At 32.8% G+C, this 26842-nt stretch overlaps 1 protein-coding gene across 1 annotated transcript in view; it reads right to left on the bottom strand.

The window, feature by feature from the left end:
* Window positions 1-2637: 2637 nt before the first annotated feature.
* PGAP1 (post-GPI attachment to proteins inositol deacylase 1) overlaps window positions 2638-26842 on the bottom strand; it is a 79204-nt gene continuing 54999 nt past the window's right edge. Inside the window, exons 14-27 of the mRNA XM_068544738.1 lie at window positions 25422-25497; window positions 21413-21486; window positions 21255-21306; window positions 20699-20765; window positions 20150-20258; window positions 18444-18482; window positions 14748-14841; window positions 11469-11559; window positions 10466-10663; window positions 9397-9532; window positions 8067-8117; window positions 7397-7584; window positions 6079-6183; window positions 2638-5012 (exon numbers count right to left, since the gene is read on the bottom strand). Of these exons, the coding sequence (XP_068400839.1) occupies window positions 4874-5012; window positions 6079-6183; window positions 7397-7584; window positions 8067-8117; window positions 9397-9532; window positions 10466-10663; window positions 11469-11559; window positions 14748-14841; window positions 18444-18482; window positions 20150-20258; window positions 20699-20765; window positions 21255-21306; window positions 21413-21486; window positions 25422-25497 (1419 nt within the window). The 3' untranslated portion in view covers window positions 2638-4873. The remainder of the gene's footprint in view (window positions 5013-6078; window positions 6184-7396; window positions 7585-8066; window positions 8118-9396; window positions 9533-10465; window positions 10664-11468; window positions 11560-14747; window positions 14842-18443; window positions 18483-20149; window positions 20259-20698; window positions 20766-21254; window positions 21307-21412; window positions 21487-25421; window positions 25498-26842) is intronic.

Here is a 26842-nt window from a genome sequence, read left to right as displayed (position 1 = left end):
TATAATTTATTTATCAAAAATGTGAATTCTTGAGCATTTAAGAGTATACATACTCGGATTTGGATTACGGGTCTGACTTTTCTTTCCTATTATCCTTATTAAAAGCAAAGAATGTGAGTAGCCTCACAAACTCTATTTCCTCAGGCTGTTAAAATATACTGTGAAAGAATGCATGATTAATAATGTGTAAGTAAAAGTTCATTACAGAACTTGAAATGTTCTTTGTTCAAAAAGACAAATAAAATTTCAGCTCCCAATCATCTTACTATTTTGTAATAGTATCCTCTACATTGACCTTATGTGGCAAGAAGTTTTCTGTCTGAGTCTAATTTCATAATACAAAGATACTTTTATTGCTTCCTTTTTCCTGGGGAGTGCTATACTCTCCAAATTGACACCCCCCCCAAAACTACACAAGGTATCTTGTCTCCTGTAATTTCACAAATCTAAAACACAGAGAAGGGCTTCCCTGGTGGCGCAGTGGTTAAGAACCCGCCTGCCAATGCAGGGGACAGAGGTTCGATCCCTGGTCCGGGAAGATCCCACATGCCGCAGAGCAACTAAGCCCGTGTGCCACAACTACTGAGCCTGTGCTCTAGAGCCTGTGAGCCACAACTACTGAAGCCTGCGTGCCTAGAGCCCATGAGCCACAACTACTGAAGCCTGCGTGCCTACAGCCCATGCTCTGCAACAAGAGAAGCCACTGCAATCAGAAGCCCGTGCACCGCAACGAAGAGTAGCCCCCACTCGCTGCAACTAGAGAAAGCCCGCACATAGCAACAAAGACCCAACGCAACCAAAAATAAATAAATAAAATAAATTTATAAAAATAAAACACAGAGAAAACAGAAAGTGATGACGAAAAATAATCAACAAATGCCTTAGTCATAGAAGGTCCCAACACATTAAAAAAATTTTTCCCAACTGATTTTCATAACAAGTTCCTAAAAAATTGCAAATGCAGCACTGCAAGGTTTTGCACTAAACCTCATAATAAAGCAAGATACTACACTAATTTAGACCTAACGCTTAAGATGAAAATACAGGCTAATTGAATTGCCTGGGGATTTGGGAATCAACAGCCCTAGTTTATCTCATCATCTTTGTGTTTACCCCATTTCCCCAGAGCTCTCAAGAATAAACTGAAAATTGAGCTTTACCTTTTATTGAGTTTTATTTCCCTTGACCACCTTCTGTAAGAGATGCTAATAAGCAGTGAGGTAAAAAGAATACACTATGCTATAAGTGAAAAGTCTGAAGAGTTTAGAAAAGAATGGGAACTAGATAATGAACAAATCAGACAATCTGCCTCATGTAAGTATGTGTGTATGGTGGAAATGTGTACCATCTGCATGAGTGACAGCATAATCAACAACAAGCATTTACTAGGCCTACTATAGTTCTTTATTTCTTTTCCTTACTGTATAATCATGCAGATATCATAGTGTAATTCAAACAAGAAAACGTATTCCATTATATACATCTGAATTTATCTGAGCAAAATATGAAAAAAATTAAAGATTAATTAACACATGATCAATATATACATTGAAGAGACTCAAACTCAGTGTTAACCAGGCACAAATGTTTTTTTTTTAGGACTACTGTTTTAAATACTTTCATTCTGGTGACAACCAAGAAAACAGCTAGCAGAACCTGTGTAATTTCCAACATGAAAAAGATAAAGAAAAGAGAGCATTAATGATTTCTATCATATTATCTGTTCCAAATTATAATAGTAGTAACTCCAGAGGACTCTTTAGAGATACTGAAAGTACTCGCTGTTTGTCCTGTCCAGTCTATATTTGGTCTAGGTATCAACAATAGGATCCAGGAGTAATTTTTATAAGTTCAAAACTTACTCAAAACTCAAAAAACAAAATCTAAATAAAAATGTCATAACAATAGAGCTCAGAAGTTTGCTAAATTAGATAATCCCTAACTGCCAATGAACAATTTCATTTTTGGTAACATTTCTGATAAACCTGTGTTGTTTTGCCAGCTAATAATATAGATTGTAGGCATGGTTGAAATAATGTGAATTTAAAGACAAAGGGGGCTTCCCTGGTGGCGCAGTGGTTAAGAACCCGTCTGCCAATGCAGGGGACACGGGTTTGAGCCCTGGTCTGGGAAGATCCCACATGCCGCGGAGCAACTAAGCCCGTGAGCCACAACTACTGAGCCTGTGCTCTAGAGCCCATGAGCCACAACTACTGAGCCTGCGTGCCACAACTACTGAAGCCCGCGCGCCTAGAGCCTGTGCTGCGCAACAAGAGAAGCCACTGCAATGAGAAGCCCGTGCACCGCAAGGAAGAGCAGCCCTTGCTCGACGCAACTAAAGAAAGCCGCGTGCAGCAACGAAGACCCAATGCAGCCAAAAATAAATAAATAAATAAATTTATTTAAAAATAAATAAATAAAGACAAAGGACTTTCCTTTTCTCAAGTGATAGAAACATCAGTTTTGTTAATCTTCAGACAGAGCCTACTTTCTCATCTCCGGTAGTTATTCGGTTTTAAAGTGCATTAGGACTTGATGAAGACTCTGTCAAAATGTGTGTGTGTGTGTATATACATATAATATTAAATATATGTGAAAAAACCCCAAACTACTGCTGTTTATAACATGTCTAATGAGAATCCTTTTTGTAGTCCTAAAATAAAATATTTTGTTGGAATAAATAAGACTTTAGGACTTGATGATAATGACACTCACATGAAATTATTTTCATGGAAACTAACGTGCCTAGTCTGCTGCTTTAAAAAGCTAATGTACTACTCACAAATGAGAAATTTAAGCTTGTTGCATTTTATTCAAGAGCAGGAATGACTAAACAAGGAGACTTTAGATCATCTAAACACATTGATTATGGCTGTCAATAGAAGATTCAAATTAATGAATTTTCTTAAGTTCTGTATATGGACCTAAGTTCAAATTCAGAAATAGTTAAATGACATATTTAACCTGTAACTTGAAATGCAACTACATATGGGTGAAAACTTGAAATACAACACCATATGTACAAAAGTTGTTACGAGTATATGTATAAGCTAAACCTAGGCAGATGTGTCCTTGTTTAAATATATATGTGGTATGCCATGGGAAAGTGCATATATAATCTGGTAAGTTCTCTTTCCTTTCAGGTTTGAACACACAAGCATTCTGTATTTTATCCCTTTTGCTGCTTCTATCAAACAAACAAGAGCCTGGTATGCCTGCCATGTCTACTATGAGGTTATCACTTATCTTTAATGATCTCATAAGTGAAAATATGAACACTGAACATGAAGCTGGAAAAGACAACAATGGAATCAAACAAACTTAAAACTCTCAGAGATGATAGCAAGACCGTCTTCAACTGATGATGAAACAGCAAGAACCCGAAGAACAAATGAGAAAAGAAGTGAGGTAACCCTCTACAGGCAGTAAAGTGGGAGTAACCTTCTAATAGGCAGTAACAACTGAGAGGCTGTAATGGAATCCAGATGCAATGGCACGTAAAATGAACCTGGTACTCTAGGACATCCCTGGGCACTAACAAGGACACAAGTTCACAGGTACAACTGTGGAGTTACTGGGACTTAAGGACTATACTTGCAAGGTTTGGGGTATTTACAGCATACACATCTAAAGGAAGGGCTCTATCACTCAGGTATACCCCAGCCTTGAGTTAATTCTATCTTAAGGTGAAGATACCTAGCTCCATTACCTACTTCCAAAAAGTGAGCTGAAATGTGAAATGAAATATAAATATTACTCTCTATCTGTCAAATAGTAATCACCTTGGCAAATTAAGATTCCACTATTAAACCTAGTGGCTAAACACTCCTACTTATTCAGGTATTCATTGTTTATACTTATGCTATTAATGGGGTAACAGTTTTTCCACTGTTATTCCATTAATAGTATAATTTTATACATTAAATGTGGTACTGCACTTCATCATGCTGATTTTCTTTCCATAGTAAATAAAAATTGTGCCAATGTAGAGTATTTTCTGACCACTGGAATTTAGTTATTTTAACAACCCACCATGACCCTAGGCACTTTTGACAACCATGGGGTCAGTGAATTGAATAAAATGGTAAAGACTGAATGACTGAACTGCTCCAATGTCTATAAGTAAATATCTATGAAAATTTTTTCAAATTTTAGCAATACATCTCTTCAGTAGTCTCCTGATATTCACTAAGAATACAAAATAAGATTCTTATTTGCAAAGAAACAAGAAAATTTCATTGAGTTTTGAATTTGAATTACGTTTCCATTCATCAATCTTGCTGGTTACCAAGAAAACATGTCTCCTTAGAATTTAAAGTTGTATTTTCATAGGCGTAAGAAAACAAAAGATCTATTTTGTTCACTACGGCTGCCAAAAACTGACTAAAGACTGTGGCTATTTCATTTCTGAGAAAGCAAACAGTTTAAATTTCATTAATCTTTTAAGACATTTTTCAACATGTATACTGTAGCAAATACAAAGTAACCCACTTTTCAGAAGAAAGTTTGACGAAATGAGAATACTTGAGGTAAGGATACAAACAATGCTACATTTACTGAGTGTTTAGGAGAAGATCTTGGTATGGCCAATCAAGCAGACTAGCTGATATGCAGAGTCCTCAAAGACAGAGGCTACCATATCCTTTTACTGATTTTTCATAATGACTAGTACACAGATGTCATACCACAAAACAAAACCATGCTTCAACTACTTTCCTCAAGCATTACAAAACTAATTTCCTATTTTCAACATTGTAAAAATAGACCTGTCTTCTCCAAAGGATCTTGCTGTCCACACTGATGGATCTGTGTGTTCCCTCTTATTACTGGACCTAAAGGCATAACTGATCTTTATCATTCCTTAAATCCAATCTTACATAAAGTTGCATAATGCATGGAGTAAAAGAGGAACGAAGACAAAGCATGGAACCCTGTATAAGTGTGCTGACCCAAAAGCAATCACACCAACAGCCAGAGGAAGTGGAAACTGTGAAGTAGTCTTCAACAATTTACTGTAAAGAGACAGAAATATACATTATAATGTAACCTACATTGTGAGCAAAAACTGAACATGTCAATCTTTTATACAGTTTTGAGAAAGTGTTCTAAGTGATTTTAAATAAATTCATTATATGAAAAATTACTTTAACTGTCCAAAATTTTTTAAAAGATCAATACAAGTCAATTTTGGCTAGAAAAGAGAAAAATATTCTGTTAAGTAAATCACCAGTTTTGTTTATTCTTTTAAATTTTAACCACAGACAAATACTAGTTGGACTTTTATTCAGCAATGCTACCTCTAGAGATTTATCCTAATAAGAAAAAAATCAATGTTTACTAAGATATAGCTACAGAAATATTTATTTTCACCCTATTTAATATCAGCAAAAAACTTCAACCAAATAAAAAAGGAACCATCTTTAATTCCTAAGAGGAGCATGTAAGATAAGACACTATTTTTAAAAGAAAAACACTATCAGGAAAGGCTATCACCTTTTTACTCTGAAAACAGAGACACTGAGGGGTTAAGAAACTTATCTAAGGACACAGAGCCTTAGACTGAAACCCCAGATCTGCCTGACTTTAGAATATCTGCAACTATCTGCCAGAATCAACTGAAAAGGCTTCCGGAGCAAACAAGCGGTCAATGAAAAGTAAAGTTTTATTATGGAAAATTTTAAACATATTCATAAGTAGATTAACAGTATAATGAACCTCATGGACCCATCAACCAGCTTCAAAAATTATCAAGTCATGGCCAATCTTACTATACCTATATTACTGCCCACTTCCACTCCTCCTGTATTTTTTGGAAGCAAACGTTAGATATCGTATCTTTCAAGGGTTAACTTCTTAATGAAAAGAAATGATTATATCCTAACAAATAAAATGCATAATTAAGGAAACAAATATAATACATTTGCATATAAACTGTATTTGCACATAAACCATAATTACTATTATAGCTTTACCTTCAGGAACAGTCCAAGTAATTAGGAACAAAAGACATGTTTCAGACATGAAACTATGATAAAGACCAGGAACAGATGTGAGAAAAAAAAGATTAAAATACTATACCTTGATTTTATTGAAGCAGTGTAAGTATTTCCAAGAACTGCCACAGTTGGAATAAGGATAAATGCCAAAGGTTTACATGGATCAGGATTAAGTTTAAAGTAATACCTATGTCAAAAAGAAAACAATAAATCATAAATCAACAAAGCACTGCCAATCATTTTAAATTCTCAGAATCAAACAATTAAATACATTTGAAAACGTTCCTATAGCAATATGGATATAAGAGAGCTCTAAACAGCTCAAGAAATCATTGATAAATAAATTTAGCTTTACATCATCTTTATCCTCAAGGTTTTATATGGAGAATTATGTTCAGAAACTACTAAAGGAAATGAAAATATCCCATCTGGAAGCACTTCCTTTTTACAGTAAGTATATGCCTGAAAGGTCATATATAAATAATATCTTATAAAACAAATTATTTAAAACATATTTAAACTGCTCTATTTAAAAAAGATGAAAAAATGAAGGTTTATATAAAGTAACTGTCCACAGCCTTCTAGAATCATAAATTTGTGCTCCTCAAGTAATTGTTTCCCCAAATCTGTGGACAAAAATTTGCACCTTGATTAAAATAAGGGACAAAGGAAGGATATTAATATCTGGTGACCTGTGATTTAATTTACTGAACTTACTTTGATTCAGCCAACTTAAAAAAAAAAAAAACTTCCAGTATTTAGATAATCTGAAAGTTTTACATCATTTCTAAAAACTATATTAAGCAGGGGTTAACTATTAACTGGATAATGTGGCCTTTTAAAAAAGACAATTTACCAATAACTAAATATTCTAGAAATAACCTTAGAGAGCATTTTTAGGCTCTCATTTAACCTAGGACACTTATCAGGTAACAAAGCAAATGACAGTTTTCTAGTAAAACAGCTGATCATTTATTTTAGTTCAACGTATAGGAACCATCAGAAAAGTACACACTTCCTTCATTATTTCTATTATTTTAAATGTAAGCATTTTTCTTCCCCTCAAATTTAAGAAAATATAAAATTGATTGTGAATTGAAAAATATACAAAGCACTAGCATTATGAATACTATAAGTCAGCAAAATAAAGCACATTTTCTCATATTTCTAAACTCAAAGAAGGCTAAAGAAAATACAATCCCTCCCCTTTTGGGCAGATTTTGGGGAAGTTTATATTCTCACGGAAAAGAAGAAAATGTGAATATGTTGAAAATAAATTTCAGGTGATAGCTTCTTGTTCTTGAGAAAGTTTTATGAAACATTAGGAGTCCTGCAAGTCTCTACTTACAGATATTTATAGTTTGAACCACATAAATTATAATTATATAAATAAAACACACCTAAGATTCTTCAGCCAATAAATTAAAGATGGCATGCTGAGTAATACAATCCATGTTAATAAGTTAATCACAGTACTGTGCATGCGAAGACTATCTTCAGCATCACTGGCAGATAAACGGAGATGGTGTACTGTAGAGTCTTTATGGTGATTGGATTTTTTTTCACTTCTTCTAGAGTGTTTGGGGTTCTACAAAGCAATAAAGTAAAAATATCAAGATATTAAGTAAAATTTAAGTTTATTATTTTATTTAGAATCATACTCAATTATCTAACAGCTAAATAAATACATCTTTCCATTACCAAATTGATATAAAATACTGAAATTATCTTGTTTGAAAGTATTTTAAAGCAGTTATCAGTTATAAAATTTTTATTCCTTTGACTTGCTATTTCCACTGCCAAGAATATATCCTCAAGTAATTACTTGAAATAAAATTTAAAAGATAATTGTGATAACAAAAACAACTTAAGGACTGACAAAGATCAAATTAAATGACAATCTAAGTCTTATTTTAATATTCATTAGGCTCACTTTTCTTAAAGTTATTTAAATTCATAAAACCTTTTAAATACTGTAAAGTCCCAACCTTTTTTTACAAAAATAAACTTTTATATTTTCCCATGTTCTTTCATACTAAAGTGATATAGTGTTTTGAAAATAAAACTTACCACAGTCTGGCTATTTTTAAAAGTTGTTAAGCTGGCTTGCAGATGAACAATCTACGAAAAAGAAAAGACTTTAATTTTACTTTTATTTTGAAACAATAAAACATAACCATTTTTACTGAAATTGAGAAGCACTGTAATTTGAAATTTTAAAAACCTAAATAAATAAAAATTCATTTAAACATTTAAAAACATTCTTTTAGAAAAGATAAATAATAACTACATGTACTTGCTATCATGGATTAAAAAACAAACAAAATAATACAAAATTCCAGAGTATCCTGGGGCCAGGATATAATGCTATATCTTCCACACTGTGTGAGCCTATGCTTGAATGGTGCCTTGCTATCGTAACTTAAAGTGTCATGTGAGTCAAAAATTTGATTATATTCAGCATAGTATAAAGAGTTTAACATGTGTTATATAATCTAAATCTTTGAAAATCTGGAACTCAATTATATAGGGTGGTGAAATGTTTACAAGAACCTGAGAAAGTCTATAAATTTACTAGGTTTGCTTAAGTATTTGAGAAAGTTCTGCTTATTGTGTCAGTTGTTTGAAATATCCACTTAAAAAAACTAAAAATATTATATTTATAAATCAAATTAATTTATATTTGTAAATCAAAATAATTCTAAATAGCTTTTTCTGATGGACATATTTTTCCTTTGTAAACTGAAAGTAATCTATAATGTGCATGTATTAGCGTTAAATGCAGACGCAAATAAACCTTTGTTAAAAAAAGGAAACAATTATTATCCTTTCCAGTATCAACTGTCTCTACATAAGATTAATGTGGAGAACATGCAGTTGTATAACGTAGATTTTCCTGAAAAGCTGTCAGCCTTCTTAGAAGTGTTTTTCATTTCCTCAGTAAAATTGTCAGCTTAATTACTTTTATCCTGTCTTGTGATTCTTCAGCAACATTTGTAACATTCTACATTATTTCAGCATGATTGACAGCCTGATCCCACGGACATAACTTTTTGTTTTGTCTTTTATCCACGTTTAAAGGGAGGTGTGAATAAAAACCGTTCTAGTAAAATGTTTTTTAATAAGTTAACATTACTTGCCAGAGCATCAAGCAATATGGAACAGATTATATCTCCTCCCCTCCCTTTGTTTTTAACAAAGAAACCCACTCAGATTAGTAACTTCAGTTCTACAGTTAACTATATATATTTGAAATAGCTAAGATGTTAAAAAAAACTTTACACTTAGGCCTGTTATATAACAGCAGTGATCAAAAAAAATTTTTTAACACCACCCATGGGAAAGTCTATGCCTGTCTGATACAAAGCTCAGGCCTTCTGACTTTACTGATTTGACATACCTTAAACACATAGTAAAGATAAGTAAGAAGGATGGCAAATGCTCCACAAGTTGTCCAACTAACTATGATCAAAACAACTGTCAAAATGGGCAAGTCTGGTGATATTATCTTGATATCTTTAGGAAGTTCAGAGGGCCTGGAATAACAAGAGTAAAGCTTTCAAAAGCATATTAACAATTATTTACACAGTCACATATAAGCAGAAAACAATACAGTGCTCTGCCAGGCTCTCCTTATTAATGTGCAAGTATTACTATAAGGTAAACAGGCTTTTTAAAATAAAGGTGAGGGGTGACACATATTTTAAAATTCTTTTATACACTGTGATAGTTTCTCTTGCATTTATATATACTATGGGTAATACATGTACTAAAAAAGAAAAAATATTATTAAAGATAATTATTAATTATAGGCCCTGTGCCATACAATTCCAATCTTGATAGGAAGAGAAATAATTTTGTTCTTAAAGTCTTGAGGTCACTCAGACATGTGATGGTGTTAATGTCAGAAGCACCTCAGAAGGGTGGAGGAAGAAGCATCATACCATAATCCACTCTGTGACAGTAAATCACATAACACGGCTGGTGAGGAAATGGAAACTAGATCACTGGTTTACCAAAAGAGCATACCAGCAACTTCAAACTGTCTTTGGATCATAATAAACCTCTAGGCAATGTTTTTGGAGCTCTTATACATTTCATCTAATCTGATCCTAAATATCAAGATTGGAGTCTCAGGTTTGATTGAAAATCAACATATAAAAGCATTGCCAGAGAAACACTCGCCCTTGGAAAGATTTACAACAGTGAAATTTAAAAATACTTGTGTAATCTGTCAAACTTTTTTGATTAACTCTTGAGCACTATGGTCAAAATCAAATGTAGCATTTAACTTGAAATAAATGACAACATGACAAAAACATAAGTTTGAACACTAACCCCATGTTTTGCTAGTTACACATTTTTCCTTAGAAATTATAGTTTAGTGAAAGCAAGTTAATTTTAAGGTTCCCTATCAGAATACAGTTTTTTTCTTAAGAGCAATAAGAAAGGTTTTCGTCATTCATTACCTTTTCAAAGTCAGCCACAATGAAGAAAGGAGTCTCACAGACATAGAAGAGAGTAGGCCACCCCAATAGGCAGTACATGTTCCAAACAGAAAAAGAATCAACGATACAAGGGGGAAACACATACTCTGACTAGTTAAAACGATGGCATCTAATTCTGGTAACAATAACATATCCCAAAATTCTTTAAACCACTTGTATCTGTGGATAAAAGAAAACATACAAAAAATAAAAGCAAATAATACAATAAAAGCAAAAAAACCCCAAGAACTCTCATTAAAGGATTTAATGTTTGAAGTGTTTGACCATTCACTACAGTCCCCAGAGTACCATGATATTTCATTTATAATTATAATGAAAAAACAAACTTCAGTTCCTGGCAGGGAACTAGCGAGTCTAGTGATCTTCAAGGATCTGAGTCTCAAGTCTCAATGCAGCTTTACTGCTCTCATTGATCCTTGTAATGAAGTAATAACTGGTCTTTTTTTTAAGTTAGAAAGCCAACAGCTAGTTATAAAGACAGAAGAAAAGACATCTAAGTAATGGTTTTTAACCAAACAAAAACAAAAACAAAACCTGAATAAATTAAGAATGCGATGTTAAGTAGGGTAGAGAGATCTAAAATATACTTTGTATGGGAAGTAATAAAAAGTGTTCTGAGGCACTGTTTCACCAATATCCTATATTGCTTTGTGTCCATGAATCTGGGACACCCAAAGCTCATGTACCACATACATTCTTTTGAAAATGTTAAAGTCCTGGTATATTTATAGTCTAAATTGAGACTGATATATGTGTATATATATATAAGTTCAATAATTACTTCTAAACTATTGAAGTAAATGTTGATGTACTTATTAGGCCTTTGCCTAGGAGAAAAAGTCCATTTAATAAAACAAGTCAATTGCCTTATTTGTATGGAAATTTATCCTTCATATTTGAGCCAAACATAATACTTTATATATAAAACAAAATTAAAATCATTATCACAGACAATAAAACTTACCCCAACAGAAACTTAACCATAATTACAAAAGGATCAACTTTGTATGGTTTGGCTTCTTTATCCAACATAGCAGCATATTCTAAGCAGTGACCTAGTGATTTAAAAAAAAATTATATGTAGTAGAGAATTCACAGTAATTAAGTATGAGACATATTATATGCTGCATTGTTCATAAGAGCAACATATTTCATGTCAGAAAGCAAGGGCCTTCATTACTATCACAGAGACTCTTCTCAAAAGATTAAAAATTACCCTAATTTGAAATACAAATCAAAACTACAATGAGGTACCACCTCACACTGGTCAGAATGGCCATCATTAAAAACTCTACAAATAGCAAATGCTGGAGAGGATGTGGAGAAAAGGGAACCCTGCTACATTGTTGGTGGGATTGTAAATTGGTGCAGCCACTATGGGAAACAGTATGGAGGGTCCTCAAAAAACTAAAAAATAGAAATAACATATAATCCAGCAATCCCACTCCTGGGTATATATCCAGACAAAACTCTAATTCAAAAAGATACATGCACCCCTATGTTCATAGCAGCACTATTTACTGTAGCCAAGATGTGGAAACACCCTAGATGTCCATCAACAGACGAATAGATAAAGATGTGGTACATATATACAATGAGATATTAGCCATACAAAAGAACAAAATAATGCCATTTGCAGTAATATGGATGCAACTAGAGATTATCATACTAAGTGAAGTCAGTCAGAAAAAGAAAGACAAATATATGATAGCACTTAAATGTGGAATCTAAAATATGACACAAATGAACCCATCTATGAAACAGAAACAGACTCACGGACATAGAGAACAGACTTGTGGTTACCAAGGGGGAGGGGGTTGGGGGAGGGATGGTGTGGGAGTTTGGGATTAGCAGATTGAAGCTTTTATATAGAGAATGATAAACAACAAGGTCCTAATGTATAGCACAGAGAACTATATATCCTATGAAAAACCAAAATGGAAAAGAATATAAAAAAGAATGTGTATATATATATATGTGTGTGTGTGTGTGTGTGTGTGTGTGTGTGTGTGTGTGTATAACAGAATCACTTTGCTGTATAGCAGAAATTAACACATTATAAATCAACTATACATCAATTTTAAAAAGTTAAAAAAAAGAAAAAAGATAAACATAAACCTACCATAAAAATTTACTCTAATTTACTGGTTCTCATACAAAAGTACATAGCCAATCATCATTTGTGAAACAAATTCAGGAGCCAAGGCTATGGTTTTGTCATTTGTATTTTTACAAAGCTCCACAGGTGAGCTGTTTTTTAAAAACAGTTTTACTGAGATATAATTCTTATAACTCAAAATTCATCCATTTAAAGTATATCCAATTCAGTGGTTTTTTGTATATTCATAGAGTGTGCATTAAGAACCACAGTCAGTCTTAAAACATTTTCATTACTCCCAAAAGAAACTGTTCCCCTTAACTGTCACCTCCAATGCCTCCCCATTCCTAGGCAACTACTAATCTACTTTCTGTCTCTATAGATTGGCTTACTCTGAAGATTTCATAAAAATGGAATCATATAATATGTGGTCCTTTGTGACTGGCTCCTTCAACTTAGCATATTTCCAAGATTCATCTATCTTGTAGCATTCAGCACATTATCTGTTCATCAGTTGACGGACATTTTGGTTGTTTCCACTTTTTGGCTATTATAAACAGTGTTTAGTATGGATGTGTGTTTTCAATTCTCTTGGGTCTATACCCAGAAGTAGAGTTGCTGTGTCATATGGTAACTCTGTTTAACCTTTTGATGAACTGCCAGACTGCTTTCCAAAACAGCTATACCATTTTACATTCCCACTAACAGTATACGAAGGTTGTAATTCTACAAATCCTCATTAACACTTGTTATTATCTGTCTTTTCTATTATAGCCATTCCAGTGATTTCTAATAAGCATCTTTGGTTCAGAACTACTTCTTTAATTGATTTGAGACACAATCCCATACTTAAGTCCTCTAGATTAACCAATATCATATATCCCCAGGGTCTCTGTGGACTATCTAGATATAAATCCCAAATGTTTGAAAATCAATTGTCAAGTCACTTAAAACTAAGAAGAATGAGGTGTCTCTTTTAAATTTCCAAAAATTATATTCAAGTATAGGAGATGTCATATTGCCAGAATAATCTTTTAATTAAAAGGTTGGATCTGAGCAGATCACATTAAACGTTGCTTACTTCTTCCTGGAATATAATAGGTTAAATCAGGTTAAAATGAACACTAAAGGCAGACTTGAAACTGCAAAAAAGTCACTGAAAGGAAACGAGTAGCTGTGAAAGGATCTGGCACCATGGAAACGGTGGAGGGGATTTTTGGACTGCTTTTGTATGTTTTGTCCCCACTCTCCCTCTTGCCTCCTCTGATTATCATTGTACAAGCCTGGCAAGTGTGTGAGGCTCCTGGGAAATTGTTCTAACTGCTATACTCTAGAGAGGGCTTTGTCCAATGTACTATACAGTCTATATTTTCTTCTCCAGATCCATGTTCTACCCTTTACTTTGCTCTGAATTCTGGGAGGCTGACTTTTATGAACTGGCTTCTAGTTGGGTTCAGTGAATGAGAAGCACTGGCAGATAGGAGGATAGAAGGAAATAAAGTTAGTGTATTTATCTCCCTGCCTTCTCCCTGCTGAGCCACACGCTGACAGTGGCCACAGCATTTCTGTACCCAAGGCTCAGGTGCAGTACTGCTGCTCTCTCCTACAGCTCTCTAGGTTTGCTCCCTCCCTTGCCCTGAAACCTAGGAGTATCAGATGGCTCTGTTGCTAATTTGGTATTTTATCATTTGCTGTTGGTTTCCCTTAAACCTATACATACCTTTGAAATAGTCCCTTCAATTAAACTCTTAATTATTCCATTCAGTGTACCAAGACCTAAATGATACAGTTGATACAGCCCAAATATTACACTGAATGCCAACTATATGCGTGGCCCTATGTCAGGCACCAGGAATAGAATGGAGAAGAAAACCCCCGTCAACCAGCTTCTATCTCTTAAGAGATCCTCAGAACAGAGGGAATAAACTTTAGACACAAGGGTATAAAATGGAGAAAACAAGTAAGGAATTTTCTTGGTAACCTCTTAAAACTTAAGAGGATCTCAAACTCCTGTAACCTTGAGAGAGAAGGGTTGTGAATTTTCAAGAAATCGATGTGTCTTCATTAGCTACACGTAGGATAAAAAAAGTAGTAATGAAGCATTGAGGAAGGAAGAGAGGGAGGGAGGAATAGAAACATTCTTACCTGTTGAGAAAAGAGAGTATAACTGTCCTCCATAAGCAAGAAGGATACTAGATATAACATAGGCAGGAAGAGCTCCACCATGAAATCTAACTACCTAGAAAACAGGCAAATCAATGGGCAACTTATGAATGTTCATGTTAGTGAAATAAATATACTTCCACATGAAATTAAAATGTTGTTTTTCACTTTATACATTTTCTGACATGACTAAAAGATATCTTGAGTAATGGGTATAAAAATTCTAAGCAAAATAAATGCTAAGAATATATGGCATATTAGAAACATGTTATCTGAATTTTTCATCAAAGGCATAATAGAGGCAATATTTAATTGTGTAGCATATGCTACAGAATTTTTCACAAGGAATGTTTATCGAGCATTTAATATGTTCCAGGTATAATACTAAACATGTTATATGCATTATCTCATGCTCTCCTCCCAAAAATCCTTTCATATAGTTCTTATCCCTATTTTACAGATGAAGAAGTTCAGGTACAGGGGGCCCAAGTAACTTGCACAATTAAGAGACACGCAAGTTACTTACTTACTTGTTACCTCTCTTTGCTCTTAACAGTAAGATAGGGACAGTAATAGTACTTACCTTATAGGTGGTTTTAAGGATTTAAACATGTTCATTTGTGTAAAGCATTTAGAATATTAACTTGAACATGATAAACTATCAAAAATATGAGCTGCTATTGTTAGGCTTTTATGTCCTTCACCATCTTTGGAAATCTTGTGGAATGGAATTTAACTCAAAGCCTAAGTTCATAACCATTATGTTATAGCACCTCAAGTCATTCTATCAGCTGATCCAATCTCCATAAAAAACATACATATAACAAAAACATAGTGTAAGTTCTTCTTTTAATGTTAAAGTTTTAAAAGGAAATTACTTGAAAGCATGTTCTCCAATCCACAGAATTTTTAAGAAAATGTACAGACTCCCCTGCTGTCAGTCTAATGAAAACTATGGAAATGAATGCTTACACAAAATGTTAAGCAAAATTTCAGCAAGTTCAAGGTCTCCCTGAAGCTCCTCTGTGGATTCCCAGATTAAAATTGATAAGACTCAAAAAACATAAAGCTCATACTCATGATTTATAGTTTGTAGCTTTGAGTGAGAGGAGAGGAGAGTTGAGTGAAAGGGAAAAGGCCATTTTCCTACCTATTACTAAATGATGCTCACTGGCTGCTAATGACATGCTAGGAAATACATAGCATACTTTAGTTATTAAGTGTGTTGGAAGGATAGTTAAGTAGCATAACAGGCTCAGAGTCGTACTCCTGAGTTCAGACTACAGCTTTGCCTTTCACTAGCTCTTAGGCAACTTATTTTACCCCTCCTTCTCTCTAGGCCCTTATCAGTAAAATGGAGTTAAGTAGCACTATCTCACAGGGAGTTTGAGGCTTAAATGTGTTCATTTGTGCAAATCATTTGGAATAGTAACTGGCACAAGTAGGTGATCAGAAAATATTCACTGTTATTATTAACCTTTAATGCCCTTCACTGTTTTCAGAAATCTTGTAAGAGAATATTAACTTGAACATGATAAACTTGAATATTAACTTGAATATTAATACTGAATATTAATATTGAGAATATTAACTTGAACATGATAAACTTGAGTCAAGCACCTTGTAAGAGGTGCTACATAAAATTTCTTTTAAATTTTAAAATTCTTTAAAATTTTAAAATTTCTTTTTAATGACTGAGTGTCATTGTTATGAGTAGTAAATATGATACTGAGCCACAGATATAACAATCAACAATCATAAACTGGTCTCCATGGGTCATATTCAAATTGTATATGTGCTTCATTTGGTTTAGTATTTGGCATAGTATTTCTTTACATTTTGAATTAGATGCCAACATTGAAAAATTAAAATATTTTATCTAAAAATTCAGATTTCTAGTTTCTCTTAAAATCTAAAGATTGGGCAACACTGGGCTTCATTCCTACATGGAAATGATTTATTAAGAGTTTAAATAATTCTCTTGAGAAAGCAACTTTCAGTTTATTTTCTGTTCTCTCTTTCATAAGAGTAGACTGAACAATATGTAAGTATATTTTCCTCTTTCCTTTTTCTAAAAAAAAAATTAATTTTATGAAAAAATTATCTAATCAAAGGCTAAAGATTCTCCTAAGTGGTTTCTCTTTAGTCCTCTTTCCAGTCTTCTTTGACTGAATCAGTTAACACTGAAAATACGTATGATTTTTAAAAGACAAATAAGATATACAAAACCTAATTCATTCTCCTACTGTTCTCAAGCTAAACTTTGAAACAAACATGAACTAAGAGCACCTTATATCATTCCAAACATTTGAGGACTTAACTCAATTGTCATGAATTCTTCAACATTTAAAAAAGTACCTACCTCTGATCCTGCAACACCCACACATCATCATCTTTTAGAAAAATTTCCATGTCTAAACAAGACTATTAGTCTGTTTTTTTTTGGTGTACATATAATTACACCTAACTATACAGTATCAAGCAAACTTGACTTTTCTTGTCACTAATCTGAATTATGAGCCCCAGGGATGATACGGATAAGAGAGTGTGTTATATCCTCAGCCATACCACCATGTACAGTGACATACTAAAAATACAATAGCATGAATTCTTCACTTTTATTCCAAGATGTAATTTTTCTTAATAATTGATCTCTTAACATTTTAGAGTATTTATTATAACTATCCATGATCCTATTTTCCAACTTACACTAATATTTAATCTTCTCTTTCTAATGTAGCACAAAATTTTTACACATTAGCTTAGAATTTTCTAATGTTCACAAATTTAATAATAATCACAATCTAGTTCTTACCAGGTTGTTGTCAGGATCAAATGAGATAACATACATAAAAAGTTTCTGATTTACTTTTAACTTGTGAGTTTTACTATAATTATAGAATTAAATGACTTAAAAATTCTGCTATGCCTAGACTGCAAAACATAACAGACCAAAAAAATAAAGTGAAAGTAATAAAAGACACAATAAAATTTTTAGTGAATTTTAAAACTATAATTTCTCTGACTAATCAGTATTATCTATTTATGTCCAGATTGTACAATTCTGCAAATTATAATGATGTTGAATAATAATATAGTAGTTCTACAACTTGATAAATTATTTTTGTAACACTATTTGCCTATGAATTTAAGATACTCCCCAAATGAATTTAACCTATTTCAGCATGTTTATTTTTAATATAATTTACTTTTACCTTTTACAAACTGAGCATGCACAACATAAAAAGTTCTTGGAAAAAGCTCATTTATATGACAGAGCCTACAGATTTTATTGGATTATGAATTATAGCATCGTATGAGCAATATGAAATCTTAATATGATATCCATTTAGCCAAAAATATTAATTTTCTCGAAAATCAGGAATCAACTTTCATTTTTAGGAAGTATCAAACATGAAAGCATCACCTTAAAGCCAGGGGTGGCCAACTATGGCCTGTGTGCCAAGAATGGCTTTCAGATTTTATTAACGTGAGAAAAAGAAGAAAAAAGGAGAAAGAAGAAAAAAGAAGTAGCTGCAGTAGTGGCAGCAGTGGCAAGAGACTATATATGGTCTGCAGAAATACTAATATCTGGTGCTTTACAGAAAACGTTTACAATCCCTGCCTTACAGTTTCTATTCACAAGGCAATAAATAATCGACAAGGAGTCTCTCTTACCTGTCCAAGTATTTGTGAAAAGGAAGTCTTAACTGTCACCTAGTTTAAAACAATTATTAAAAAAAGGTTATTTTCCCTAAACTCTAGTTCACATTTTATTAAACTGAGCACTAAGCATAATCATTAATTTTTTTATAATGATGAACCTAAAGGTACCCAAGAGCTTAAAAGAATTCTCTGAACCATCAACATTTAATTTGTATCAACTGTGGTTTTGCTGTTCAATATTTTTTCTGTAATCTAATTGGATGAATGCTATGATACGTGGTATCATATGATACCGTGATATGTGGTAACCCTTTACTAACTAGAATATTTAATTAATCAGAATATCTTATTACCAGATCATACAAGCTAAAGGAATTTATTGAATGATTGAGTCAGAAACTATACGTATGTTTGCTGAAAAATAAAGCACAAATTAATCAACTTACTTATGTAACTTGTACTTTAAAATCTCAAACCTACAATCGTATGGTACTAAATATAGTTAAGCTAAACCACTTCTGAGTAAATTTCATATAAATAGGTTTCACATGATATAATACCAGGAACAAACAGGTCACATGTAATAAAATTTGAGCCAAAACAACACTTTAAAAAGAAATTCATCATTAATTATCTCTGCCATAAATATAACTCTTTTGATATTAGGAAGTCTGGGAAAAGGAAATTCATCTTTCATAGAGAAGTTGTAAAATAACTATATTTTGTCAATACATGGACTTTTTAAAAAAATAAAGTATTTGTAAAAATATGGACATTAAGAGAATATGCAGTACAGCCAAATTACTAACACAATTCTTTCTATCTCTATAGTAATATTAGAAATATGAAGGCACAAGCTGAAAACCATTATATCCCTGCAAAATCCTTCAATGCTAGAAACAGAAAGCAAGATATCAAAGCATTAATAAATTCCATGAAATCTAAAATAACTCATAATATAGGTCAAACTGAAGCTTGTAGGACAGATTATATTCACTTGACCTACCAATTCTAGTTTACCCTAAGAAAGTTAGCTCTAATAAAGAATCCAAATTAAGCAACTGAGTAGAAATAAGATATTTCATATAAACCAAAACCACCATTGAAATGTATACTTCAAGCACTTAAATCTGGAATCCTTAGAAGCTGGTATGTTCTTATACAAAGAGGAACTCTTTTAGTTCATGAATCTATATGTAAATAAAATGTTACTCTCGAGTCCATTTCCCTTCTCTCAGTGCAAAGAGATCTACGTGATTGTAAAACAAAACCAACAGGTACTAAATTGCACATATTAATGATTAATAGAGCTTAAAATAATGAGTGAAAAGAAGATCCTTAAGCTTATCCAGTAGTGCTGGAAAATATATATCATGCCAGTTACTGCAGTATAGCCATGTCAGCTGATTTCATGAAGTTCTTCAATTTATGGAGGATTCTGGACTTTGGGCTTCCAAACTGAGAAGGTTAATCTGCAGTCTCAATTTTTATTTTATTTTCTATTACTTATTAAGATACATACTTTCAATGGTCCAGCTAAGGAAATACTGAGGTGGTGCTAACAGGCAAAATGGAGACTATTTAAAGTATCATAAGTAACTAACTCTCTCTTATATTAATTAGCTTTCGCATCACCATATATCTGAGGCAAATATAAAAATATATTTCCAGTTTATTCTATAACTAAATCCTAAAAATTAAGCAAACATAGAACTTACCTCATACTGACAGTCTGATGATGTATACATTTTTAATAATGCTACATGGCTGTCATTTTCTGGTTGAGCAATATGGAGTTTCACAGAAATTTCTGTAGCAGATGGAGCCCTGAAAAGATAAATATCAGTTCTCAAATACAAAATGCTGTGAAATAACCATGGCTAAGTCAGTCCTCAGCACAACACAGTGAAATAACGTAAGGAGGCTAGATGCCACACGTTACTATGGATTGACACTTTTCCAGTCGTATCACAGTTGTCTGAATGCTCCTTCTAGGACACAGAAATTGGGGGAGAGGGTGGAAAGGGGTTCATATCTGAAGCAAGTAAGGTTTAAATTCTAGATCACTTAAATAAGAATACTATATGGTATCTTATAATATTATATTATCTTATGGGCACAATGTTACATAAAGAATACCTACATTTTACTCAGAGGCCCTGTAATAATTTCTCTAAAATTTTATTATGATTTAAATAAGCAGACTAAGTAGAATATGTATTATTCAAAAACAACAAAGTTTAAGGTAAATTCTTTCATATACTTACTGTGCAATGGTTAGTGAATCTTCATAAGACCAGGGAATATGAAGTTTATAGATACTAGTAATTTCTTCTGTGGAAACATAAAGGAAATATGTATTACTAACCTTATGTTACTAAGGTTACTACTATAATACCTAACTATTTACACAATACTCATTTCATTAAAAAATAATCAGTAAGAGTTATATCACACAATAAATTATGGAGAATTACTTAATAATAATGTTTAATTAGACCTACAACAAGATATTAGAGCATATGGGAAGTATAAGAAACTGGAAAAACATTAAACAGCTAAATCTCAATTATTACTACAATAAAACAGCAAGATATACAGTATTTTTAAAACGTGGATATTTAAACTGAAACAGATGAAGATGCTTACTGTTAAGAAAGGGTCTATGTTAAATCCATTTGGAAATATAAACAGCTTTTCTATTATCATATATTTAATATTAATTTACATAAAATATATGGAAAAATAAGTATTACAGAAAATTCAAGTGAAGACCTAATGATTCTTCAAATGACAATACTATTTTTTCAGAAATACACTTACCTTTCACTCCTGAGCACTTGCTTACGACGTTGATTTTAAAAGCTTGGTATATCTAATAGAGTTTGACCACAAAAATTAAAAAAAAACAAGTTTATAAGTTTGTTTAACTAAACAGTAAAGTAAAATCAAGTCCTGTTATTGTCAAGATAATTAATTACCTGTCCAAAGTTCAGAAGCTCTATATTATAGAACAGGCCACTTGTATTTAATATCACTTTCCTTGAAGACAATCCTATAGAATTAAAAGTACTGTATTACTTAGAATACCAAAAAAAATTTTTTTAAAGTACAAAAGTACTGACTGCTTAAACAATGTCTAAAATAATGCCAACAGATTTTTAACATTAGAAAAGAGTTTATAGGTTCTTGCTTTCAGTATGGAGGAGTGAACTCCTAAAAATCCAATCCTCCTTCAATAAATTTTGAACAAAGCATAACATTTATAATGACTTTCAATGACATTTATGTGTTTTAAAAAATCACTACATAGTTCAAATTTCAAAAAGGCATGCTTTCTTGGTAGATTTTTTTTTTTTTTAACATTTTAATCAAATTTAAAAAATCGCATTCACTTACATGTGAATGCCTTTGGATAAGAATATGCAAATGCGGGGCTTCCATGGTGGCGCAGTGGTTGAGAATTTGCCTGCCAATGCAGGGGACACGGCTTCGAGCCATGGTCTGGGAGGATCCCACATGCCGAGGAGCAACTAGGCCCGTGGGCCACAACTACTGAGCCTGCCCGTCTGGAGCCTGTGCCCCGCAACAGGAGAGGCCGCGATAGTGAGAGGCCCGCGCACCGCGATGAAGAGTGGCCCCCGCTTGCCGCAACTAGAGAAAGCCCTCGCACAGAAATGAAGACCCAACACAGCCATGAATGAATAAATAAATAAATAAATAAATAAATAAATAAATAAATAAATAAATAAATAAATAAATAAATAAATAAATAAATAATTGAAAAATAGATGTTAAAATTAAGTAATTTACAAAAAAAGAATATGCAAATGCAAGTGTTCAGATGCTTCTTTGAAAAGAGAAAACAATAAGACAAACCACCACTGTGCAATAGACAGAAAAGGCTTGAAATATTTTACCAAGTATATCACTGAAATTCTATTTGTTAAAAAATAAATACTGTATGATGTTAAGATTCTGTCAGTCACATTTAGCACCAGTTAAAACACATAACCAGTTTTTTCATAATGTTGCATTATCATAACTATATTATAGGATGTATACTTGGAGTTAAGAAAAAAAAGACAGGATATTTTATCAACATGTAAACAAATTTGCTAAATACAAGGTGTACCATTAATCTGTGATTAATAAATCACTTTCGAAACACAATGCTAACTTACACATTCAACTACAAACCATTTTAATGAGTACCTAGTGTAACCAATATTTTAAAATACAGCACTGAATTTAAGGCAACTCAAAATGAACAATAGGAGAAAAACTAGTAAATATGAAGTATACTTCACATTCTACTTAATCTAATTTAAAATACCATTCACTGTGGTACCCTTCTTCACAAGTAAGATGGTCTAACTTTTGGGTGTTTAAAAAATTCTAACAGGAGGTAAGAAATAATTTAAAATTTTGCTTTCCACTATGGCAAAAGGGAAATCAGAAGCTGAACACTTTACTAATTAAAAAAAAATTTTTTTTTAGCCTGACTCACACCTTGAAGATTTTAGAAAGAACATTATTATTAAAATGTTGATAGGCCCATTTGGAAGATTGTTTAACATCAACAAATAAGCCACAAGTGTTCAACTGTGTTATAATTTAAAATGTGAGACATTCACCAGTAATCAAAGCATAAATTTCCCTGAATGTTCTCACTTTTAAAACAGTTCAAGTCTTAATTTATTATTAAATCTAAGATATCAAAAGTATTGGTGGACATCAGTTACATACTATTGTCAGAGTATATTCTAGCAACAATAAAAATTTCATTTTTTCACCTGAAGAAATCAAGACCCATTTTTCTTTTAATAGATTAACTTTAAAATTTCTTAGCATATTCCAGAAGCACCTATATCCATTATGTCTAGGAAACCAGTTTCCTATCATTATACAGTATTAATCAGTTTAGCTGAGCATAAATTAAAACAAGGAGAATTTGCCTCTATGAACATGGAACTGAATATGGTATGTGTAATCATGGAGTCACAATTACAAAAATTTGACCTAGGGAGGGTAGATCTCTTATTTTATAAGCTTGCTATTTTTAATGAGGTAGGTGGTTTAGAGTTGTCATTTCTGTATTGTTCTGTGTATTCTTCAGCCAAAAAAAAAAAAAAAAAAGGTGAGGGAGGGATAAAAATCTTAAAGGAAGTTTCCTCTCTCAAGTAACAGATTCTTTTCACGAATGGAATACAAAAGAAAATTATTGAAAAAATTGGGCATGCCAAAAGAGCACAAGAGCCAACTTAAAAAGAGCTCCCAACATCCAAAGCTGGAGCAACTTAAGCAAAAAAAAAAAGTAACCATAGTATTGCATTATAACCAAATAAATAAAATAAATATCCATAAGTCCATAGTGACATAAATAAAAACTGAATAAATGGGGGAAAAGGGACAACTTTCCCTTAGGAAGAATTCCAATAATTATAGAATGCCAGTAATAATTGCTTCAGACTAGATAAACCAATGGATGATAAAAATTAGTGGGTTATTTTGAAGAAAAACAGGATACTTACACAGTCTCAAAGTATCTCCCCCAAGATATTTATTAATCACAAAGAGAAAAGCAAAGCAGTAACTTTACTGGAGAAACCTGGCAGATAACACATTAACCAAGAAGTGATCAAGGTCCACATCACTAGTAATTAGACGTAGTGACATCATGTATCCTCTGATATGATACACTGAGAAGTTCACATTGCTCCTGTGATATTCTTGCCCAAAATGCGTAACCTCAATCTAATTATAAGAAAACATTAGACAAAGCCAAATAGAGAGATATTCTACAAAATAACTGACCAGTACTCTTCAAGGGCCTCAAAGTTATAAAACACAAAGGAAGACTGAGGAACTATCAAAGATCAGAGGAAACTAGGGAGACATGACAACTAAATGCAATATGGGAACCTGGAGAACACTGGTGGAAAATCCAATGAAAACCAAATAAAACTGTAGTTAACAGTATTGTACCAGTGCTAATTTCTTAGTTTTGACAATTTTATTGTTTATGTTAAGGTGAATGAGAGCTATATGGGAACTCTACTCTTTCTGTGATTTTTCTGTGAGTCTAAAATTGTTTCAAAATAAAATTTAAAGGAATATTTAGTTATGTGTATGTTACCACAACAAAAAAAATGGGAAATATTTAGAGCAATCTTGAAACCTTCAGACGGCAGGTAGTAATTTATATCTTAGAATAAACCTTTTATAAAAAGGGCCTATATGTAGTATAAATTCATGTGAAAACACATACACACAGACAATTACCTGCAAATGTATATGATCATGGATAAGTTTATTTTAAAGTTCATTTCTGGGACTTCTCTCATGGTCCAGGTCTAAAGAATCTGCCTTACAATGCAGGGGACGCGGGTTCGATCCCTGGTCAGGGAACTAAGATCCCACATGCCGTGGGGCAACTAAGCCCGCGCACCACAACTGCTGAGCTTGCGTGCCTCAACTGGAGAGCACACGTGCCGCAATCTACAGAGCCCACATGCTCTGGAACCCGCGCACCACAGCTACAGAGCCCACACGCCCTGGAGCCTGCACACCACAACTAGAGAAAGAAAACCCACACGCCACAACTAGAGAGAAGACCGTGTACCACAACGAAGAGCCTGGGCGCCGCAACGAAAGATCCTGCATGCCTCAACGAAGATCCTGCCTGCTGCAACTAAGACCCAACGTGGCCAAAAATAAATGAAATAAATAAATAATAAATATTTAAATAAATAAATAAATAAATAAAGTCTATAAAAAAAATAAAGTTCATTTCTCAGAAAATGATTGCTGGCCCAGTTAAAAATCAAACCACTGAGCCATATCACGTGGTTATTCTAAGAACTACACTTGAAATACACAAAAACACAATGTTACAGGGCTCTGCATTATTGCAACTAACTGGCAAAATAAATCAGCACTCTTAAAAATAAAAGCAATTCTTAAGATTTCCAAAATCAAAGTACTTACCAAAGGAAAAAAGATGAGTTACAGGAAGCTGTATGGATCTTGTCTCTTTTTTAAAGAATTCACAATCTACAACAAACTGGAATATAAAACATTGATTTATTAGGAAAAAATAGAATTAAATTTATAGTAAAATATCTTCACTTGATATTTGAGTAGAAAACAAAAATCTATAAACTTCAGTTTTGAAGAAGGTATTATCTATTATCTATCACACCCTAACCCTGGTTATATTTAGGGGGCATGAATTCCTCAAGGAGAGATGCTAAGCTAAGAGAATTTGGTGACACAGCTTAACTTAATAGATAAATTATTAGAGGGTCATTTCTATAAGAGCAGATGTACAGCAAAGTTTTCCTGCAGCTAGTTTTAGGTGTTTATAGAAGAGGGACCATAAACGATGGATCAAAGCATTAAGAGCCAAGATTAACTCAAGATTAATTAAGAATTTAGGTAATATATCTCTGAATTCTTTCATACTCAAAAGGAAATGTGATTTTGTTACATCTTTTCAAAAAATTGCATATTTAGTATGTTTCAGCAGTCTAATTAGACTACAAAAGGCTTTTGGAGACATACTGCCATTCATCTACAGATGGCTAATGTTATTCATGTAAGATTATTTCAGGCTAAACAGAGATTATAATAAATGGAAAAGAGATTCACTATGTACAAAGAAAAAAAAAACACTATCTCAAAAAACATGAACCTAAAATGTGACACCTGCATCACTGCAATTTCTGTAATGACATTTCTTATCTAATAACATTTCTACAGTGGCATAACGAACTTTGTTCTCAGCTGTCTACAATAAGAACAGTTTCATTAAAATCATTTCCACAATCCAACCAAATTACTCTGATCTATTTATATGAGCTGAGGAAGTAATTAATCTGATGCCTAACTGTAGCTAGCAAGTAGTTTGCTGTCTACAATAAGTGGAAAGTCAGTGGGGTCTATCCTAGGCTTTTCCAGTAACTACACCTTGGATTGTATTTTAAGCTGTGTTATGTTGTTTGCCTCTTGGGTGGAGTTCTGACTGTTTCTGAAAATGAAAAACAGATGAGGGAAAACGCTATTAGAATGTACACACACGAGGGAATAAAAGAAAAAAACTAAGGGGCTCTGCTTTTATTTTTCCCTCTTTAATTAGAAGGCAAAGAACACTGTCAGATATTTTCACTATAGAAAACAGCTGTTATAGAGAAATCATTTATTCAACAGGATAATTCATTATATTTTTACAAGTATCTTTGGGTGAGACATTGCCTGAGACAGGGAAGCGATTTTAAATCACTTTAACAGGTATTTAAAATAATACAACTTTTATTATTGCTTTAAAAATTTGGCCATTTCTTTATGGAATAAACCCTTACCCAAAAAAGAAAGAATTCAAGAGTCTGTCTCTGAAATACACAAGGTAA

The sequence above is a fragment of the Eschrichtius robustus genome, chromosome 5 (assembly GCF_028021215.1).
Source record: "Eschrichtius robustus isolate mEscRob2 chromosome 5, mEscRob2.pri, whole genome shotgun sequence".
Classification (NCBI taxonomy): Eukaryota; Metazoa; Chordata; class Mammalia; order Artiodactyla; family Eschrichtiidae; genus Eschrichtius; species Eschrichtius robustus.
The sequence above is the reverse complement of the archived record's forward strand: the minus strand, read 5'-3'. Positions and strand labels throughout refer to the sequence as shown.